We start from the raw sequence: 22,576 nt of genomic DNA, 5'->3' as shown, positions 1-22,576 counted from the left end.
TGTCCAGAACCCGGGTCGGCCTGTTCTAAAAGTTGTGACCCTGTTGTCGACTACATAATACTCTAGTGTCTAGTGCAAACAGCGTACAGACATGGCACGGACAGGCGTGTTTAGTGGTGAGGAGGGGGACCGTCTTAAAGGGGCAGGGGGGTTTAAGGGGGCGGTCAACGACCAAGACTGGGACATGTGGATGTCTAACATATATATGAACTCAAACCCTCCCAATATAAATACGATGAAATAAAACTGAAGAACTTCAGAGGAAGTTTGCATACCGAAGCCTGGAGGTAGGCTGAGCAGGCCTAGCCATAAGCTAACCAGGGCTAACAGTAGGCTAACCAGGGCAAGCGGTCGGCTAACCAGGGCTAGCGGTAGGCTAAGCCAGGACTAGCGATCGGCTAACCAGGGCTAGTGGTAGGCTAAGCCAGGACTAGCGGTAGGCTTACCAGGGCTAGCGGTAGGCTAAGCGAGGACTAGCGGTAGGCTAACCAGGGTTAACAGAAGGCTAACAGAGGGCTAGCAGTAATGGACTAGGGCTAGCAGTAGGCTTCTCCTCCTCATGCTGTCTCTTCCTCTTCATCTCCTACTCTGAGACATTATAAATAAACCAAAAAGAGACGCAGCTAGGAGGCATGTCTGCGATAAAAATACAAGAACAATCTCTCCCGTTCAGCATCATCTGTGTGTGTGAGCCCAGTAGCTGTTTATAAGCCCACTAGCTATAGTAGCCTAGCAGCTGTTTGTGTTAGCCCTGTAGCTGTACCAGCCTTGATTAGCCTAGTAGCTCTTTGTTAGCCTGGTAGCTGCGTTAGCCCCGCGGCTCAGAGTCGTTCATAGGTTGCGGGTAATGGGGGGGAGAGACATCGACAGGGAGGTACTTCAGAGCACCACTCTGAGCCCGCTACTGTAAGAGGACTTGATGACTGTGAGAGACCACTGCTTCCCCGGGACCTGAGCGGCTCCGGATGAGTCTGCACATCCCCCCCCCGCGCGCCCCCCCCATCCCCACACACCACCCCCCCCCCCCCCCCCCCCCCCCCTCGACGACATCCCAGCAGAAGTTAAGGAGGTTCTGAATCCAGGAGGATAGAAAGAGTTCTACAAAACATACACTTCAAGTATCTCGCGTTGCGGGTGAAACCTGAAAGAAAGAGTGTCGTCCCCCCCCCCCCCCCCCGGATAAACCGACAGTTCCACTGCTACCAGACTGGGAGACGGAAACGCTGCACTGCCATTGGAGGAGTCTGATGAACGCATCATCGGCCCGCACCCTGGGGTGTGTGTTCTCCGCGGGACGCGGCGGCCGCCCCGACCATCACAGGGGCATCGTCTGAGCCAGGCTGCTCTGCTGCCTCTCAGGGAGCCTCTGTCCCGTCTGTCCCTCTGTCCGTCTGTCCACCCGTGTCCCCTTGTCCTTTGGAGCGCTGGATCCCCCACCCCCCCCTGTCCCGGGACCCTCCGGGTCCACATGACGAGACGACGCGCGTCGGGGCTTCCCTCAACCCAAGAAAAAAAAAACGAAAAACCAGACAAACCCAAACTATACTCTCTCTGTCCGGGCGGAGTCTCTGATTGGCTGTCCCGTGGGGGGGGGGGGGGGCGTGGTCAGACGTACCACTCCCGCCGGGAGATGACGGAGCCGTCCCGGTGGGAGACGTACTCGTCCTCCGGCCCGCTGTCGTAGCCGTCCGCCGTCCAGTAGGGGGAGCCGTTGCCCAGCGGCTTGGCGGGCGGGGGAGGGGGGCAGCGGGCGGAGCGGTCGCCGTGGCGAGGGCTGCCGCCCGCCGGGGGGCGGGGCCCCTCGGGGCCCTGGGCGGCGCTCTCCCTCATGGCGCGGGTGTAGCCCTTGGCGTAGCGGCCGTCGCCGTTCTGGTCGCCGCGGTGACGGCGGCTCTGCTGCTCCCGCTCGCCCCCCCACTCCTCGCGGTCCCGGTCGCGGCCCCCCCGGGGGGACTTCGTGGCGGGCCGCAGCTCGTGGAGGGCCGAGGCGGCGGCGGAGCCCCCCGGGTAGGGCTTGCCGTAGGCGCTGCCCCCGGGGCCGTTGCCGTGGCGGCGGCGCAGGTAGCACACGCCGCCCACCGAGAGCACCAGCAGCAGGAACAGAGCCCCGCCCACGGCCCCGCCCACCGCGGCGCCCAGGCGGCCCGCCGGGAGGGCCTCCAGGGTGGGGGAGGTGAAGAGGACGCGCTGCCGCGTGTCCAGAGAGCTGGAGGACGAGCCCCGGGCGGGGGGGGGGGCGGTGGAGGAGAGGGAGGGAGGAACTAATGGAGGACAGGAAGGAAGGAAGGAGGAGAGGGGGGAGAGGGGGGAGAGGGGGGAGAGAAGGGAGGAGAATGTCACTACATCAGCTAGGGGGTTTCGACGGGACAACAAACATCCACTAAACGACGCCACAAACAGGGTGAGCTCATGTTGTTTTGGTCTCCGGCGTAAAGAGGTTCTGCATCGATCTGAACAGGAAGCAGCTGCCGAGCGCCAGCACACACCTCCAGGCGCTCCTGCGCTGGGCGCTGGGCGGTGGGTGGGGGGGGGGAATCAGAGGATGTTTCCTGGGAGAGACCGCTGCGTCGGCGTCGGTTACCGAGGTCTTTTATTAGGGCGTCTCATCTGGGAGGGATCTGCTGCTCTCTCCTCTCTCTGCTCCCTCGCCAGAGGAGCTCCCTGCCTCTGAACCTCCTCACAGGAGACCTCTTTAGAGACTCTCTGATCCCTCACCAAGGACCTCCCCTGCCTCTAAACCTCCTCACAGGAGACCTCTTTAGAGACTCTCTGCTCCCTCGCCAGAGGAGCTCCCTGCCTCTAAACCTCCTCACAGGAGACCTCTTTGGAGGCTGACTAGTGCGTTGGGTTTACAAGACACTATAAGAATATTTAAGATAACTGAAGTGCATATTTTTAGGCAAAGTATTTCTGGTATTTTAGGATTTTATTGGTTCAGGAGTCCAGGATTAGCAGATTAGGAGTTATCCCTGGAGGCTGTTGAAATACCTGTTCTATTTATTATACAGTAGATCATGTTCTATACTGTAGATCATGTACTTTACTGTAGATCATGTACCTTTGCTGTAGATCATGTACTATACTGTTGATCCAGTAGATCATGTACTAGCTTCCAACTACATTTGAAGGACACTACGTTAAAAGGAGGGTGAATTAGGAGAAGACGTTAGACGGAGGCTACGTTAAAAGGACACTACATTAGAAGGAGAACAAGTTAGGACACTAGGTTAGAAGGAAATCACATCAGAAGGAGACTACATGAGAAGGAGAGAACCTGAGAAGGAGACGAGTAGCCAAGTTGCCATGGGGACAGAGAGACGGAGAGAGGAACATTAAAGTGATGGGACTACGAAGAGACTTCAAGACGAGACTGACCCGCCGGCCCCAGCGAGCACCGGAGAACAGTCAGAACGTGAACGTCGCTGATCGAATAGAACATTCAGACTCGACGGGTTTCAACAATGACGGAACAAAAATAAAGAAAACGGCAAACAAGGACCAGATTACAAGATAAAGGAAGAATAAAAACTAAATGAATGACTTCACTTGATGACATCCGAAGGACCAGACCGAGGGAAGCCAGTGTTGTGTTGTTCTGAGCCAGTGTTGTGTTGTGTTGCTCTGAGCCAGCGTTATGTTGTGTTGTGTCGGTCTGATCCAGTGTTTTGTCGCTCTGAGCCAGTGTTGTGTTGTGTTGCTCTGAGCCAGCGTTGTGTCGTGTCGCTCTGAGCCAGTGTTGTGTCGCTCTGATCCAGTGTTGTGTTGCTCTGAGCCAGCGTTGTGTTGCGTCGCTCTGATCCAGCGTTGTGTCGCTCTGATCCAGTGTTGTGTCGCTCTGAGCCAGCGTTGTGTCGCTCTGAGCCAGTGTTGTGTTGTGTCGCTCTGAGGCAGCGTTGTGTCGCTCTGAGCCAGTGTTGTGTTGTGTCACTCTGATCCAGCGTTGTGTTGTGTCACTCTGATCCAGTGTTGTGTTGTGTCACTCTGATCCAGTGTTGTGTTGTGTCGCTCTGAGCCAGCGTTGTGTTGTGTCGCTCTGATCCAGCGTTGTGTCGCTCTGAGCCAGTGTTGTGTCGCTCTGAGCCAGTGTTGTGTCGCTCTGAGCCAGTGTTGTGTCGCTCTGAGCCAGCGTTGTGTCGCTCTGATCCAGCGTTGTGTCGCTCTGATCCAGCGTTGTGTCGCTCTGATCCAGTGTTGTGTCGCTCTGAGCCAGCGTTGTGTTATGTATCACCGGGTTCAGAACAACAGCGCCCGCTCGCCGGTGACTGCTGTCGAGGTGACCGCGGGGTCGCGACCTTCCGCCTTGACAGCAGCCAATAAAGATGCGGTATAAATAGACGGGGCGCTGAGGGGTGGGAATACGAGTGTGCTGTTGTTACGTACGACAGCGAGTAGCAACACACAGCAGTGGCGCAGTCAGCCACGCAGGGCGACAGCCAGCCCGTCGGGAGCAGTGAGGGTGAGGTGCCTCGCTCAGGGACACCTCGACACCCGGCTAGGAGGAGCCGGGGATCGAACCAGCGACCCTGTGGTTACCAGCCAACCCGCTCTACCTCCTGAGCTACTGACGCACATGTGTGTGGCGACCTGTTTAATAACCCACTACCGCCCCGCTAACACCAGGAGCTAACCATGCTAACACCAGGAGCTAACCCTGCTAACACCAGGCGCTAACCCTGCTAACACCAGGCGCTAACCATGCTAACACCAGGCGCTAACCATGCTAACATCAGGCGCTAACCCGGCTAACACCAGGCGCTAACCCGGCTAACACCAGGCGCTAACCCGGCTAACACCAGGCGCTAACCATGCTAACACCAGGTGCTAACCATGCTAACACCAGGCGCTAACCCTGCTAACACCAGGCGCTAACCATGCTAACACCAGGCACTAACCATGCTAACACCAGGCGCTAACCATGCTAACACCAGGAGCTAACCCTGCTAACACCAGGAGCTAACCGTGCTAACACCAGGCGCTAACCATGCGCCGTGCTGACAGCTGCGGGCGTCGCTGCCTGGTGAGCAGCGGGAGACATCCCAGCACGGGGGCAGCGGCGCCAAGCAGGGAGACCACCTCTGAACACACTTCCGGGGGGGAGGCTGACCGCTGATCCACGACAACGCACGGACAGCCGGGGGAGACACAACACGTAGAACAACATGTAGACGTGTTGAAGACGTGTTATAGTGGAACACGAAGACTGAGAACACACGTTCTAGTAGAAGACCAGAAGACGTGTTCTACTTCTAGAACATGAAGACGTGTTCTAGAAGTAGAACATGAAGACGTGTTCTAGAAGTACAACACGAAGAAACGTTCTAGAAGTAGAAGATGAAGACGTGTTCTAGAGGAACACAAAGACGTTTTTTTAGAGGAACACGTCTTTGTGTTCCTCTAGAACATGAAGACTATTCTACAACCGCTCTGTTCTACAACTCGAACAGTAGTAGAGGAGAACACGAAGAAGACTGAAGCCACTGCATTGACAAGGGAACACATACACACACACTTCTCATTAAATCGTGTGTGCGCGCGTGTGTACATGCGTGCGTGCATGCATGATCATGTGTGCATGTTTTGTTCATGCGTGCGTACGTGCGTGCGTGCGTACGCCTCTCAGCTCATACAGCTCCACTCAAAAGGCAGAAGAAATGAAGATAATGAATAATAAATAAGAGTTGAAAAGAAGCATTGAATGTTTCATGAATGCGGGACATCAGGGGCGGGCTGCAGGCGCCCAGCGTGGCGCGCAGCCCGCCAACGGAAACACGGAGCGCTGACGTCACACCGGGAGGAGGAGGAGGAGGAGGAGGAGGAGGAGGAGGAGGGGGAGGAGCAGGCTCCCACAGATCAGCGGATCACAGGGAGGGGGTCACACCACAGAACGGAGCCACAGATCAGGGCTCTGGGTGCGAACATCTGCACAGGGGATCAGCCCTCCTGAGTGTTAGAACATCTGGAGGCCTCGTGCTAATCAGCCTGTCGTCGGGAGGGGGACGGGACGGAAGGGGTTCTAGGGGCTGCGGTCGTGCCTCGGCCTGGAACCTTACGAGCGGATAATGAGAGCGCTGCTCAGAGCACGACGTGAGAGAGGAACCACAGTCCTCGTCCAGTTCCCCCAGAGTCGTGACATTAAAGATACCGAGACCTTTTCTCCGCACTGGTTCCACACGGTCCCAACGCTAGCGACGTTGACGCACCGCCTTACCCCTGCTTCCCCGCCGGGACCAGAGGAAGGGAGGGTTGTTTAGACTATTAGCCCCCCTGTCCCTCTAAACCCCAGCCGATCACACCCCCTGTCTAAACCAGTGCCAACACTTGATCGCGGAAGTATTTTTCCCGCCATATGTTTATATACATGTTGAGGGCTTTTGTATATTCGTCTATTTAGTTTTTCAGAACATCAGTCCTTCAATAAACCAGGAGGTCTTCGCTGTTGGATCAAATCCCTCATGCACGATGACGTGCATGAGAGTGGGCGTGGCCTGGCATACGTGCGCAAGAGTGGGCGCGGCCTGACGGACGAGCACTAAGAGTGGGCGTGGTCTGATGGGACGTGCACGGAGGTTGGTGTGGCCTGACGGACATGCGCAATAGTGGGCGTGGTGTGACATACGTGCACAAGAGTGGGCGTGGTCTGATGAGCGTCCGCGAGAGTGGGCTTGGTCTGATGGATGGGGTGTGCCCGGGAGGGGGCGTGGTCTGAGGGACGGGGTGTGCCCGGGAGGGGGCGTGGTCTGATGGACGGGGTGTGACCGGGAGGGGGCGTGGTCTGATGGACGGGGTGTGCCCGGGAGGGGGCGTGGTCTGCGGGGCGGGGACTCACCCTGTATGAGGATGCGCAGGTCGCGGCTGCGCAGGTCGATGCTGTTGGCCACCTCGCAGCGGTACACGCCCGAGTCGTTGCGCTGCAGGGGGCGCAGGAAGAGCAGCGTGTTGTTGAGGCGCTCCACCCCGTCCGGCCACACGTCGCTGTCCAGCCTGCACACGAAACAAACGCACCCCAACACCTCCATCACCACCACGCACCGAGACCAGGGGATTCATCATCATTACCGCCGGCCCAGAGCTTCCTCTGAGTAGAACCAGCGCAGTCGGGCGATCCAGGGATTGTATGCGGGAGGGTTTTTGCAAAGCGCTGGATTGAAAACCGAGGCGATCCATCAACGGTGGGAACAACCGTCTTCATCGCCTCGCGGAACACAGACCACCTCGTGTTCAGCGTCAGACTCCCTTCTCATCTGCACGTCATCCTGAACACTTTCATCCACATTCAAAAACACACTTGCCATTCTGGAAATCCAGGACGTTTCACATAATTCAGGAATTCCCGAACATTGCGTACGACTTCGGAACACAAAAGAAAATGCCAGAAGACTCATGGTCTATAGAATTACATGGACTATATAGCTTCGAACTTAAACAAAGTCATTACCAAATACACGGTCGTAAGGACTACGATAAGTTATATACATTTGCGATATGAATTTCCATGATATCCAAACAAAGAGGTTGAGAATGTAGTCGTGCATATGCATAAGCATGCGTGCGTGCGTGCGTGTCTGCATAGAGACGTCCAGCTGATGCAGGGATCTTGCAGGACCGGCCTAGACTACGGTACGCCGTCTTCCTCCAACGACTAGAAAACCTGTTCTGAACACCAGCTCGAGCTCCGCCTCCCCACATCCGAACAGCCTGCTCCTCAGAGAACGCCTCGCTCCCCGACGCTGAACCTTTTGTTCATTTGTTCAGCGACTCCTGCTCCGGTGTAGCATTGAGGCGGCCCTTTGTTCACACTCTCTCCCTCTCCCTCTCTCTCCCCTCTCTCTCCCTCTCCCTCTCCCTCTTCCTGTGTTGCATGAGCGCCTGGCGGGGTAAACAAACACCTTGCGGGAGTTCAGCTCCAGACCAGCGCTGATGCTTCCTGCGCGGGCAGAAGAGGTCGCAGGAGTAATTGCATATTTAATGAACTCCTCATAAACATTTGATCTTCGCCGTTCTACTGAATCGACGGACCCTTCCTCTGAGAGACTCTCGGCTGATGACGGGATGAAGGGGGAGACGACCCTACGACCGGGGCGGGCGGGGGGAGAGGGACATGAGTTCGCCTCCCGAACAGCTCTGGGAGCCGTTGATTAGTTATTAAATGTGAGCGCGACTAAGCACTCCTCCGGAGAGGATAAGGGCTTTTCATTCAGCGCTATGCTCAACTTTTAGGACCTGTTTATACACACACACACACAGACACACCTGATCATCACACACACACACACACACACACACCTGATCATCACACACACACACACACACACACCTGATCATCACACACACTCACTAATATACACACACACACACACACACCTGATCATCACACACTCACTAATATACACACACACACACACCTGATCATCACACACTCACTAACACACACACACACACACACCTGATCATCACACACACACACACCTGATCATCACACACACACACCTGATCATCACACACACACACACCTGATCATCACACACACACACACACACACACCTGATCATCACACACACACACACCTGATCATCACACACACACACACACACCTGATCATCACACACACGCACACACACACCCACCTGATCCATCTGAAGTGGTGAGCGGGGGGGTTGGCGTTGGCGCGGCAGGTCAGCTGGACGTTCTCGCGGCCGACGTACCAGTCCCCGTCGTAGCCCACCACCGAGATGTCCGGGGCGTCTGGGCACACAGGAAGTGATGTCAGTTAGAACGGTCATGAGAGGGGTGCGACAGGAAGTGAGTTTAGTTTGACGATGTTGACACCCTGATCGGGAAACAAACCCAACATGGACCAATGGGGTGCCTCAGTCTCCCATCGAGACAGACAGACAGACAGACAGACAGACAGACAGACAGACAGACAGACAGACAGACAGACAGACAGACAGACAGACAGACAGACAGACAGACAGACAGCTGCCGCCGTTTATTCCCAGAACAGAACAGATATCTTTGATGCAGCGCGTGTAAAACCCTGCTTCAAACCGCCCCCGGGACATCGCTCCGCGTCCACACTCTGCGTTGGGGGAAGGAGGACTCATCCACACCGATGAGCCGTCTGGTGTTGAACACTTCATTCACTCTTGTTTAATATTGCCGTGTTTGCATTGGGGGGGGGGGGGGGGGGGGGCTTGGGGGTGCTAAGCGCTATCTGGCTGAACCGGGACCACAAGTCCTTTAGACGAACGGTACCGTCAGCTTTAGGGGTGTCAGGAGAGACGCTAGGAGGGCGGGATCGCCCTCGGAGATGAGATGAGGTAGCTTAAGATGAGATAAGGTAACATAGGTTAAGATAAGGTCAGATGGGTTAAGATGAGATGAGATAGGGTAAGATAGGTTAAAATGAGAGGCGATGGGCTGGGTTACTACGGCGACGCCCTGACACAGAGATGAGATGGGTAAGATAAGGTATGATAGGTTAAGATAAGATGAGAGATTTAGATAGGTTAAGAAAAGATAAGGTAAGATTAGATAAGATGGGACAGGTCCTCACAGAGCACGTTTAGCCGGTAGGATGAGATGAGATGGGTTAAGATAAGATGTTCCTCGCAGAGCACTTTGAGCTGGTAGGTTAAGTTAAGATAAGGTAAGGTAAGATAAGATAAGGGTCCTCACAGAGCACGTTGAGCTGCTAGGTTAAGGTAAGATAAGGTAAGGTAAGATAAGATAAGATAAGGGTCCTCACAGAGCACGTTGAGCTGGTAGGGGATGCGGTGGGTTAAGATAAGGTAAGATAAGATAAGGGTCCTCACAGAGCACGTTGAGCTGGTAGGTTAAGTTAAGATAAGATTAGATAAGGGTCCTCACAGAGCAGGTTGAGCTGGTAGGTTAAGTTAAGATAAGGTAAGGTAAGATAAGGTATGGGTCCTCACAGAGCACGTTGAGCTGGTAGGTTAAGTTAAGATAAGGTAAGGGTCCTCACAGAGCACGTTGAGCTGGTAGGTTAAGTTAAGTTAAGGTAAGGTAAGATAAGGTAAGGGTCCTCACAGAGCACGTTGAGCTGGTAGGGGATGCGTTGGGTTAAGTTAAGGTAAGGTAAGGTAAGGTAAGGGTCCTCACAGAGCACGTTGAGCTGGTAGGGGATGCGGTGGGTTAAGATAAGGTAAGATAAGATAAGGGTCCTCACAGAGCACGTTGAGCTGGTAGGGGATGCGGTGGGTTAAGTTAAGGTAAGGTAAGGTAAGGGTCCTCACAGAGCACGTTGAGCTGGTAGGGGATGCGGTGGGTTAAGTTAAGCTAAGGTAAGATAAGATAAGGGTCCTCACAGAGCACGTTGAGCTGGTAGGGGATGCGGTGGGTTAAGATAAGTTAAGGTAAGGTAAGGGTCCTCACAGAGCACGTTGAGCTGGTAGGGGATGCGGTGGGTTAAGTTAAGGTAAGATAAGGTAAGGTAAGGGTCCTCACAGAGCACGTTGAGCTGGTAGGGGATGCGGTGGGTTAAGTTAAGATAAGGTAAGGTAAGGTAAGGGTCCTCACAGAGCACGTTGAGCTGGTAGGGGATGCGGTGGGTTAAGATAAGGTAAGGTAAGGGTCCTCACAGAGCACGTTGAGCTGGTAGGGGATGCGGTGGGTTAAGTTAAGATAAGGTAAGGTAAGGTAAGGGTCCTCACAGAGCACGTTGAGCTGGTAGGGGATGCGGTGGGTTAAGATAAGGTAAGGTAAGGTAAGGGTCCTCACAGAGCACGTTGAGCTGGTAGGGGATGCGGTGGGTTAAGTTAAGTTAAGGTAAGATAAGGTAAGGGTCCTCACAGAGCACGTTGAGCTGGTAGGGGATGCGGTGGGTTAAGTTAAGGTAAGGTAAGGTAAGATAAGGTAAGGGTCCTCACAGAGCACGTTGAGCTGGTAGGGGATGCGGTGGGTTAAGTTAAGTTAAGGTAAGATAAGGTAAGGGTCCTCACAGAGCACGTTGAGCTGGTAGGGGATGCGGTGGGTTAAGATAAGGTAAGGTAAGGTAAGGGTCCTCACAGAGCACGTTGAGCTGGTAGGGGATGCGGTGGGTTAAGATAAGGTAAGGTAAGGTAAGGTAAGGGTCCTCACAGAGCACGTTGAGCTGGTAGGGGATGCGGTGGGTTAAGTTAAGTTAAGGTAAGATAAGGTAAGGGTCCTCACAGAGCACGTTGAGCTGGTAGGGGATGCGGTGGGTTAAGTTAAGGTAAGGTAAGGTAAGATAAGGTAAGGGTCCTCACAGAGCACGTTGAGCTGGTAGGGGATGCGGTGGGTTAAGATAAGGTAAGGTAAGGTAAGGGTCCTCACAGAGCACGTTGAGCTGGTAGGGGATGCGGTGGGTTAAGTTAAGTTAAGGTAAGGTAAGGTAAGGGTCCTCACAGAGCACGTTGAGCTGGTAGGGGATGCGGTGGTCCGCGGGCAGTGCGGGGTGCCGCACCACGCAGGTGAGGCCGTGGCTCTGCGTGTGGCGGGTGGGCTGCCAGAGGTAGCGGACCCGGGTGCTGGTGGTCCCGTTGGGCTCGTCCCACAGCTGCACGTCTGATTGGCCGAACAGCGCCGACTCCCAGGACACCTCGGCGGGGGGCCGCGCCCGCTCGGCCGTGCAGGTGGCCACCACCGTCTCGTTGCCCCCGTCCACCAGGGGCCCCGGGCCCGCCGAGAGGGAGACCTTAGGCTCCACTGGAGGGGGGGAGACACACAGAGAGAGGGGGGGGGGGGGGGGGGGGGGGGTGAGGAGAGAGAGAGAGAGGGGGAGAGAGAGGGGGGGGGAGGGACACACACACACACACACACACAGAGAGGGGGGGGGGGGGGGGGGGGGGGAGAGAGAAAGTGGGGGGAGTGAGGAGAGAGGGGGGGGAGAGAGAGAGAGAGAGAGAGAGAGAGAGAGAGAGACACAGACAGACAGACAGACAGAGAAGTTGGTTTTATTATCAGAAGTCATAACATCTTTATCTCTGCTACCAGGTTCCTCTCTAGAACACTCTGAGCTCAGAGTGTGCACGTCCTTAGAGCGTGCACGTCCTCAGAGTGTGCACGTCCCAGAGGCGCGTGCATGTCCCAGAGAGTATATGTCTCGGAGTGTGCAGGTATGACAGTGTGAACGTCTCAGAGTGTGCGCATCCTGGGAGCGTGCACGTGACTCCCTGAAGAAACCACTGTTCCTCTCCTCATCATGCTTCTTGTGATCTCTCTCTTTAGAAGTCTTTCTCTCTCCCCCCTCTCCATATACTTCTCCCCCCTCTCCCCCGTTATGTAACCAATACGTACATCGACCAGGGAACTCCCCTTTCCCTTTCTTTTAATCAACATCTCTCCCCCCTCCCCCACTCTCTCCCCCTCCCTCTCCCCTGCTTCTTATCCTCCCCCAAATCATCTCATTCTCTCCCCCCTCCCTCTCGTTCTCGCTCCCCTCCCTTTTCTCCCCCCCCCCCCATCATCTCGTTCTTCTCCCAGAGTCTCTCCTCCTCTTTCCTCATCCCTCCCCCTCCCCGAACTTCTTGTTCTCTCTCCCCCAGTTCCTCCCTCTCTCCGTCTCGTTCTTTCTCCCCTCTCCCTCTCATTCTCTCTCCCCCTCCCTCTTGTTCTCCCTCCCAGTCCCTCCATCTCTCCTGCCCCTCCCCCCCCCCCCCCCCATCATCTTGTTCTCTCTGCCTCAGTCCCTCCTTCTCCCCCCCCCCCCCCCATCATGTCGTTCTCTCTCCCCCAGTCCTTCCCTCTCTCCCTCCCCTCTCTCTCACCCCCTCTCTCTCCCCAGGCGGTTCGCCTCCCCCACCTCTCTCCCCCCCTCTTCCTCCGCCCTCTCCCCAGGCAGTTCGTCTCCTCCTCCTCACCTCCTCTCTCCCCCCAGGTGGTTTGTCTCCTCCTCCCCCTCCTCCTCTCTCTCCCCCCCTCCCCCCAGGTGGTTTGTCTCCTCTCTCTCTCTCTCTCTCTCTCTCTCTCTCTCTCTCTCTCTCTCTCTCTCTCTCTCTCTCTCTCTCTCTCTCTCTCTCTCTCTCTCTCTCTCTCTCTCTCTCTCTCTCTCCCTCTCTCCCTCTCTCCCTCTCTCTCCCTCTCTCTCTCTCTCTCTCTCTCTCCCCCTCCCCCCCGGTGGTTTGTCTCCTCCCCTCCTCCTCTCTCCCCCCCTCCCCCCTGTGGTTTGTCTCCTCCTCTCCTGTGATCCAGACTGACAGCTGATACCGTTGTGTAATCTATCATACTATATCTTAGATAACTTCTCCGTGATGCAGAGCTCTGATATCTAAAGGCTGGGCTGGGACTCCGCTCTGAGCGCGCCGTGTGTCGCCCTGCAGAAGGACCCAGCTCAGGATGATGTCATGATGATGTCATTCTGTTGTGGATTCACTTCATTAGAGCAGCTGCAGATCCTTCTGACACACACGCATACATACATGTACCCAGGACACATACACACACACGCATTCCACACACACACACACACACACAAAAACCCACCCCCCCAACCTCGTACCCAACACAGACACACACACACACACACACACGTACCAAGCATACAGACACACACACACACACGTACGTACCAAGCATACACAGACTTACACACAGACATGTACCCACAAAACACACGTACTTAGCACACACAAACACACACACACTTACCCAGCAAACACACACAAAAACTGACCCACCCACACACCCTCAAACACACACACACACACGTACCCAGCACACCCCCCCCAACCTCGCACACACACACACACACTCACACACACACATCCCCCCCCTCACGCACACACACACACACACTTGGATACACACACACATACCACGCATACACAGACACACATACACAGACATGTATCCACAACACACACACACGTACTTAGCACACACGGATACACACACACACACACACACACACACACACACACACACACACACACACACACACACCCACCCAGCACGTTGACGGTGGTGGCGGCCTGCGTGTTGCCCAGGGGGAAGGTGGCCACCTTGCAGGTGTACACGCCCATGTCGGAGAAGCCCACGTCGCTCAGCAGGATGGTGGCGTCGTGGGACGACGGCGAGCGGAAGGTCAGGCGCCCCGCGTACTCCGGGGGCACCGAGATGCCGAACAGGGGGTTGTAGACGGCCACGGTGACGGCGCCCGTGGGCAGGCGGCGCTCCCAGGAGCTCTGGGTCAGGCTGAGGTTGGTGCCCACCTCCACCTGGCACTCCAGCGTCACGTTCTTCCCAAGCACCGCGTTCACCTTCTGGGGCACCAGCACCTGGCTGGCCCGGGCCCGCGCTGGGACGGGGAGGAGCAGAGGGGTCAAGGGTCAACGGGGGCGGGGGTTCCAGGGGTCAAGGGGAACAGAGGGGGGACAGGGTCGGAGGGGGTCACGGGGAACAGAGGGGTCAAGGGTCACCGGGGGAGCAGAGGGGGTCACAGGGAACAGAGGGGTAAAGGGCATGGGGGGGCATAGGGGGTCACGGGGAACAGAGGGGTCAAGGGTCATGGGGGGTCAGAGGGAACAGAGGGGTACTGGGCCATGGGGGGTCACGGGGAACAGAGGGGTCAAGGGTCGTGGGGGGTCAGAGGGAACAGAGGGGTACAGGCCATGGGGGGGCAGAGGGGGTCACAGGGAACAGAGGGGTCAAGGGTCATGGGGGGTCAGAGGGAACAGAGGGGTATGGGGCCATGGGGGGTCACGGGGAACAGAGGGGTCAAGGGTCGGGGGGGTCACGGGGAACAGAGGGGTACACAACCCTCTAGTGACATCACAAGTGGGGGGGCCGCACCGCCGTCTACGATGGACAGAATAGCCGACCTGTGGGAACGGTCCACTGGGCAGGCTGGTTACCAGTAGATACCAGAGCGGACCCTCCCACTAGTGGAGATGATGGTTAATAGGGATCCTCTTACTGCTGTTAAAGACATTAGACATTAACCCGGAGCGTGAGGGGAGGCTATCGGACGAAAGAGGTGGATGCAGAGCCGTCGGGACGCCGTCGTTATCCATCAAACAAGCTCACTTTATTTAAACACCGCTTCCCCTTCTCCATCCAATGCTCCAAAAATCGGTCCCCCCTGACGACAGCTTCGACAAACAAACAAATATAATTAAGAAAATATATTGAAAAGGCCAGTTGGATCCCTCCGCGCGCGAGAAACAGATTGAACGGAGCCGGCTTTGAGTTTTGGCGAGACAGGAATGCCCGCCGTCATGGCAACCGTCTCCGAGGTTCTCGGACCGGCAGCCAGGAGCTCCGCTGCGGTCGGAGAACTTCTCCCCCCCCCCCCCCATCCTCCCGACCTCAGCTCAGGAATCCGGAGAGGAACCGTCGGAACAAACACCGAAGCTGAGGAACACGAAGCGCCCGCTGTCGTCATCCTCCTGGCTCCACACCAGAGGAAGAGGAGGAGGAGGAGGAGGAGGAGGAGGAGGAGGCAGACGCTCAGGGAGAGAGCGGAGCACCAGGGAGAGAGGGAGGGAGGGAGAGGGAGACAGGAGGGGAGGGAGGGAAAGAGAGAGAGCGGGAGGGAGTGAGGGAGGGGGAGAGCGGAGCACCAGGGAGGGAGGGGGTGGAGGAGACATGTGCTTAGGAGATGACATCATCTGCGAAGAGTAGAAGGAGGAGGAGGAGGAGGTGAAGTCGAGCAGAGGAAGAGGAAGCATGACCAAAGCTCGGTTGAAAAGCCACATCAAGGAAGAGCCCTGGACCTGGTGGAGAGAGAGCCACGACGTGGGGCACTAGGTCCCCAGAGGAACGGAGCCCCGCGCAGCCCGGCAGACAGAGACCTCCTCTGCTCGGCCACATCGCGGCAGCGGGCACGTCATCTGGGATCAAAACTGCTGAATCGCTTGGCAACAGACTGAGAAAAATTATATTGTTGCCTCGCCAGCTCCACATTCGTCTCGGGCCTAATAGCTCCTGTCAGCCCAGGAGAGGAGCGATAGGGAAATGAATTTCCTTTCCTTGTCACCGAAGATAAACTTCTCGCCGTTTACTTTTCACCCGCACAAAGGAATCCGAGCCTTCTTTATTTTATTGATGACAGGCCGGCCCTCATCCGTCTGAAGAGGTGACATGTATTCAAGGAGTAAAGCTTTAAAAACTATTGATTATGGAGGCCTGAATAATCCATCACACGAAGAAAAAGGGCCGAATTGGATGGGTTGAAAATGTTGACAACACAATTGGAGATGATGTAGCATGTCTGCAATCAGCAGACTGACCACTATAAAACTCATAAACAGAGCTGAGTCCTCGTCAAAACAAGGAAACGGACTTTGGAACCCATGGAGGATGATTAATTACCAGTATATCGTTAACCACGCTGACGAGAGTTCAGATCGTTTGACTCCTGGAGTTTCCCTCTCAGTGTCAACGGATTTATAATATTAAGCTAAATAGAAACTAGAAGGTCTTGGGTCTTTGGGGGGGCATATCATTATATTAGCTCTCTGATTTATGAAGGAATTAAGTTTAGTTCCATATAAAGTCTTATGCAAATTAAATTTCTTAATTAAAATGTACTGCAAATACATTAAGAAAAATCTCTTCATGAACTGCATGCGTAGATGTGGAACTAATTTAATCTTCTATGGAGAGTATTTCACTCCACCGCTTAAGTAGTATTCATTAGCCTAATGCAAGTAATATTCATCAGCCTGATATTTTCCTATTGTAATATGAACTCAAGTCTCTGGAAGCTTTCAAACCATCCACGTGTCTTACAGAAGACTTGTGAGTTCAAGAAACTCTTTTCTGTCTCCATCTCCTGCTATTTGAAGAGGTTCACCAAGATAATGCAGTAACCAACGCATATCTAGTCTCAGACCAGGATTTAAACATACCAACACATAACAGCTTCTGATCAGGGTTTAAACATAAACCAACCAACTAACTAACTATCTCCAGACCAGGGTTAAAATAGAAACACTAGACCAGGTTAAGGTTAGGCTAACCCCGATCCATCAGTCCATTACATCCACTGAGTTTGTGAAGGAAGATGATGACCTGGCTGCTGGCTGCAGTGAATAAGTAAGAGGAGGTGAAGTCGTGTATAAATATTTCATTCCCGGGGACAACCTTACATAATCCAGCCCACCATGACAGAGAAAACGGAGCCCAAATAAATAAATAAGGCAGTCCGAGGGCCTTTTGAAAGTGGATGATTCAAGACAGACCAACTTCACGGAGCCAGTAGGTTCATAACGTTCCAGTGAGCCAACCACGCTGACGCAGAGGCTGCTAATCACCAGATTAGCAGCTTTGTGTTAACTTCAGCATTAGTTGGCTGCTTTAATGCTTTCTTTCAGAACTGAAAACTTTACTCATTTAATTACTCTCTAGCCACAAAAACATTTGTTTGTGTCATCGAGTGCCACAAACACCCATCAAAGTATAAATATTCGGATAATTTTAGAAAATAATCGTAGCCATTTTAAACTCCCTGCTGTCCCCTGCTCATCAATAGGACTAGTGAGGAGTCCTCATGTTGCCTAGAAGCTTTATTACCCGACCGTCATGCAAATATCTTTCCTACCACACAACGGTGTAAACTGTAAATGTCTACTTCTACTTGGACAATATGCCAAGAACACAAACAAACACTAAAACAAAACTCAGAGCCTGTTTACGGGAAAATCGGGGTGTTGCAGGACATTTCCGGGACATTTCCAGGACATTTCCAGGCCCGGAGAACGAAGGCCGAGGCAAGCCGCTGGAGTCCTCCCTGGCCCCCCCCTGGTTGGCGGCGTGTCCCCCTGCCGCGTGTGAGAGCCATCAGTGTAGCGTCGTGTTCGCTTTGACCCTGAGGCGTCTCGCGACTAAATAAGTGGAGCTGCTGACACGCCGGGAAGGCAGACGAGCACGCAGCCACATTATAGACGTCCTGACGGCAAGGACGGCCCGGTCCCAGGGGAGGGACGGCAGCGGCTTACGACCACGGCGCCACGCACACACCGCTCATGTGCCTCGCGTGTGTGGCTCTATAAAGTTGGGGGGGGGGTCAACTTCCGGGGCGACAGTCAGCTTGACCCTGATGTCAACGCTTCAGAAATGTGTTTCGGTGACCTCTGCCCGCCCCCGGGAGACTGCCCCCCCTTCCGCCGTGTGGAGTCGTCTACCGTCGCTGACCGGATCCCCCCCGCCCCCCCCCTCCGCCCCTTTCTCCTCGCTTTTGTAGAAATCAGCTTTGACACTTCGGTCATCTACATAACAGCCGGGAGTCCCGTGTGTAACGCAGTGCAGACGCAGCAGAATCAAACCACCTCCATGTGATCCGTGGGGGGTGAGAGGGAGGCTGCTGGCGGGGTGGACGCTGGTGGAGTCACTGGGAGGGGGGCCGGCCGGCAACCGCCAGGACAACACACTGTACCCCCATGACGTCATACTGTTTATACATTCTACTGTCAGCACATCCTACTGTACCTTATTGATATTCTACTATCCCTTAATGAGTTTTGAGTTTCCTTTAATGATATTCTACTATACATGAATGCTATTCTACTGTACCTTAATGTTCTATTCTAGATATTCTATTATTTAAAGATATTGTCCTAACCCTTTATGACATTCTACAATACCTTAATAATATTCTACCATCTCTTAATGACATTCAGCCATACCTTACTGTCTGACAGGGATTCAATTATTTCTCTGTCAGATTTGCAGTCAAGCAATTTTCCAGTGACATTTCATGAAGTAGTTCTACAAGAGTTTTAACACATGAAATCTCATCAGCAACTGGAAAAGCAGTCATGAAGAAGTGTACGACGATCACCTGAAAAGGTGAAAAAAAAAACGAAGAAATGAACTGTATATTAAAAATCCCAAACCACCACCACAAGACTCTGTGGATATCCAAAGCATTCACGAGGCGGTCGGGTCATGAGACCAAGCATTCTCCATTATGGAGGACGTGGCGTACTGAAGCCCGGTGGAGGACAGGAAGCCTGCCACACGACGCCCATTCGGACGGCTCTCACGGACATCTCCCCGGACCACTGTGGCCGCACACATTCGAGAGCTGCGGTGACATCCCTGCCGTCGGTTACACAACCGAGACACGGAGTTGGGCTGGAAGCCCTGTGAGCGCGCTACCTTCCTGCACCGTGGACCGGGAGGTTTGAACCTGATTAAAGCCGTGCAACAATCCCAGGAGCTCTGCTACCAGAGACGCATTTGAGACAATGTTTGAAACATAGAAATAGACAAATCAAAACTGTGGTGAGAAGGACTGACATATGGCAAACGCAGGACTGCTGCCGGTCTGACTGGTTTTGGCCGCATGGCACCCGGCCCGGCAGCTGGCGGTCCAAGGTGGCGTTCTGAGCCAGAGAGCATCCGGATGCCGATGGCGTTAGGCCAAAAGATAGTCAAACACTTTAAACACTCACCGCGTGCCTACTTTGCGCTTGAGGGCCATCGGGGTGAAGCTGAGTACAGCCAGATGTTACCACCCAGTAGAATGGTACATTCTTCACGCTGGAAAGACTTCTTGAACAAAAGCACACACACTCCTAACATATTCCAAGAGCAACGACCTCACCCGAACCCGTGCCGCGCACCAGCGGGGATTAGCTGAAGACTTGATCCCACTCCTCTTCCCGCCTGAACCACTGACGAGGGGTCAGCGCATCGGAGGCGTCTGAGCCGACGTGATCCCCTCAGCTCGAGCCCTGAGGCGTCTCAAAGCAGGGAGGCTGACATCGGGCCATGGTGTTAAAACAACAAAGGCTGCATTATCAGAGGCTGTGAACAAACCCTTCTATCAAACAGAGACTGATCCACTTTTCTGCAGTGCAAAATCACTGGATCTCAGATATAAGGACCGCCACTCTGATGAGGATGTTAAACAATGACCACGGGTGACTTTGGGAGCTGCCACGCATGGATAGACCTGCTACCGCTGCAGGGGTTGAGACGGTGGAGAGAGACCCACATCATCCACAGAGCAAGTGGGCATGAAAGGAGGGGTACGGCCCATTGAACACGACATGCTGGAGGAAAGTGTGGAGGAGAAGAGACCAGAGGGCCCAGGGACGAGGGCACCCCAGCCACTGGATGGCTTCTTTGCAGGGGCCCCAATGTCTAGAGCTGAGACCGCACTCAGATATTGAAAAAGTAATCTGTCCGTCGCCCGGCACTTGGACTCACGGCACGCAGACGCCCCTGTGCCGGAGCGAGTCAGCTCTGCGGCTCACATCTTGGGTGAGAAGAGAAGCAGACCGAGCTGCACCAAGGCAGAGATGCTACTCCTTGTTAAGGAAAACATGCGTCTCACTTAGAAGTAGGCTGCGGAGGTCCTGGTGGTTTTATTTTATCATCAATATTGGGAATGGAAGGCTCTCTGAATGGGAAGGCTGCTCCTAAGAGGGCCTTTACGGTTGTATAAAGAAGAAGAAATCCCCTGCCACATGTTCCAGCCTACTGAGAGATGGGCTGAATGGAACCACAAGAACGCTGGATTGTGTTTGAAAAACACAAGAGGGGAAAGAGAGCTACATTTTTCGTGAATTTCTAAATTATTTATTTTATATTTAAATAAAAATAGAAATCGCTTTAACTTTTACATTTAATATCATTCAATTTAGAAAAATATTTTTTTGTTGGGCTTCTCTCCCAATTGCTGCTCACAGCAGGAAATTTGAAGACCATCCAAATCCATCATTTGTGAGTTTCTTTCTCTTTTTTTGGTTACAGGGAACAATGGACGAAACCAAAACACATAACAAAATCTCCACAAGGAAAACGATATCCCGCTGACTGTAAACCGTACGGTAATCCATCGGCAGAGGCGATGGCTGGGAGGACCGAGGATGTAAACTCTATTATAATCCATCTGCAGAGAAGCTTCCGCACAACAAGAAGGGGAATACTCAAGGGGTAGGCCCGCATGACGTAGCCTAGTTTCAGAAGACTGTGGTCTTTCGCAGGAGTCCTCGGAGAGACGTTGCTACAGCTTTCCATCTCCGGTCTCGGCCCGTGCTGGGAGGAGTACATGCTAAGTGTCGGGTCCGGTCAGAACCCAGCCTCCTGAATGGAGGCCTGTTGGTCCATTCAACACTACACAAGGTCAGAGCCCGGTGTGGAATGTACAGCGGCATAAACGGGCTTAACTATTTCACCCAGAGCCAGCACGGGAAATCTGCTCCACTGGCCTCATTTACTGAAGGTTGTTAGTGGGGATTGGATGAAGAGTGAATAATTGGAAAATAACAGAACACTGAAAACAATACAGTTCTTTATGAAGGGCACTGACTCGAACCGCACGATTATAACTGCCAGCGCCATGGCCCCGGTTAACGTTGGTTGTGGCTGGAGAAAGGAGAGACTGAGTTTGCGAAGTGCACTTGTGTTTCAAAGTAGGCTTCCGCCGTCCTTCTGGTGTCTCATCCATTGTTTACATCGGTATGCAATTAGTTTCCCCCAGAGTGGCTCCCAGTGCATCACACGTGGGTCCCCGCAGCCTCACAGCGCTCCACAAGAGGCCTGGGAATAACCAGGGGCCCCCGGACGGGCGACAGCGAGCGCTGAGGGCCGCTACACCTGCTAGGGGCCCTATCAGACACTTAGGGGCCGAAGTAAGGGAGCCACCGTTTGCTTTACGACCCTCTCTTCCCGCAGGAACAGAAACAGCTAGATACTTGGCAGGAGTACCGGACATCCTGTAAATGTTCCACTAATGGTGGTCAAACTAAAGTCGTTATTATGCGATGGCCCCATCAGAGAGACTATCAAAAACACGCATGCCTACACACCTTCATCACAGTTGGTTTAAATCAGGACGGGTCAATGTTAATTGTTAACATGCTGAACATGCTAACATTCTTTGACTGTTTCCAAGTCCAGCATCGCATTAATCATTTAAAGTAAGATCAGTTATGTCAACTCAAAGTATCGTTGTGGTAGAATGTTATTTCAGGACAGGTGTATTTGGTAATCATTACGACGGTTAAAGGCGGATGACGTTTTGGTTCTGGCGGTCGTAGTTATGAAATGAACCTCTGAGGAACACATTAATGAGACCGCCCGGCCGGTTGTCTGATAATGGACTGGATCCAACTAAACACTGCCCATCAGTCAGGGCATTAAGTGACTCATTAAAATGGCCAGCTGGCATCCCATCTAGATACTTAGTGAACTCTTAGTGAACATTACTCCGGCGCCAATATGGCTGCTACTTAAATCTCCAAGCTGTCCAACAGCGTGTCCGTCGGGGTGTCCCCCCTCCTGGGGTCTGGACCCTCGGGTCCACGGAGCGTTTCTATGGCAGCCGCGGTCAGCATCCTTCCCCCTGCAGCGAGTCAACTTTCCACCAAGTTCCCCCCAAAGCCATGCAAACACGACTCACTAAACATGAGGCAAAACCCAGACTAAAAACTGTTACCCGTGTATGATTTACCTCACAGTTATGCACTTAAACTGCATTGAGCCTCCAACATTTATAACCAGACTTCCCCGGCAGCACGCCGGGGAGAGACGCATGGCTGTTGCACTTCAACTTCTCCGCGTAAAACCACCACGTCTGCTCTGAACGGTGCAAATAAGATGACCTACCCGAGATGCAGTAGAGGAGCAGGTGGAGGACGGC

At 53.9% G+C, this 22,576-nt stretch overlaps 1 protein-coding gene across 1 annotated transcript in view; it reads right to left on the bottom strand.

Moving 5' to 3' along the window:
- Positions 1 to 1,166: 1,166 nt before the first annotated feature.
- Positions 1,167 to 22,576, bottom strand: part of LOC115547646 (nectin-3-like protein) — a 21,617-nt gene continuing 207 nt past the window's right edge. The window contains exons 1-6 of the mRNA XM_030362020.1: positions 22,543 to 22,576; positions 13,928 to 14,278; positions 11,389 to 11,688; positions 8,625 to 8,742; positions 6,827 to 6,981; positions 1,167 to 2,261 (exon numbers count right to left, since the gene is read on the bottom strand). The exon at positions 22,543 to 22,576 is cut by the window's right edge and continues 207 nt beyond it. Coding sequence (XP_030217880.1) covers positions 1,606 to 2,261; positions 6,827 to 6,981; positions 8,625 to 8,742; positions 11,389 to 11,688; positions 13,928 to 14,278; positions 22,543 to 22,576 — 1,614 coding nt within the window. The 3' untranslated portion in view covers positions 1,167 to 1,605. The remainder of the gene's footprint in view (positions 2,262 to 6,826; positions 6,982 to 8,624; positions 8,743 to 11,388; positions 11,689 to 13,927; positions 14,279 to 22,542) is intronic.

This window comes from Gadus morhua, chromosome 7, assembly GCF_902167405.1.
Source record: "Gadus morhua chromosome 7, gadMor3.0, whole genome shotgun sequence".
In the NCBI taxonomy this organism is placed as follows: Eukaryota; Metazoa; Chordata; class Actinopteri; order Gadiformes; family Gadidae; genus Gadus; species Gadus morhua.
Note: the sequence above shows the minus strand (reverse complement) of the source record. Positions and strands in the feature narration are given on the sequence as shown.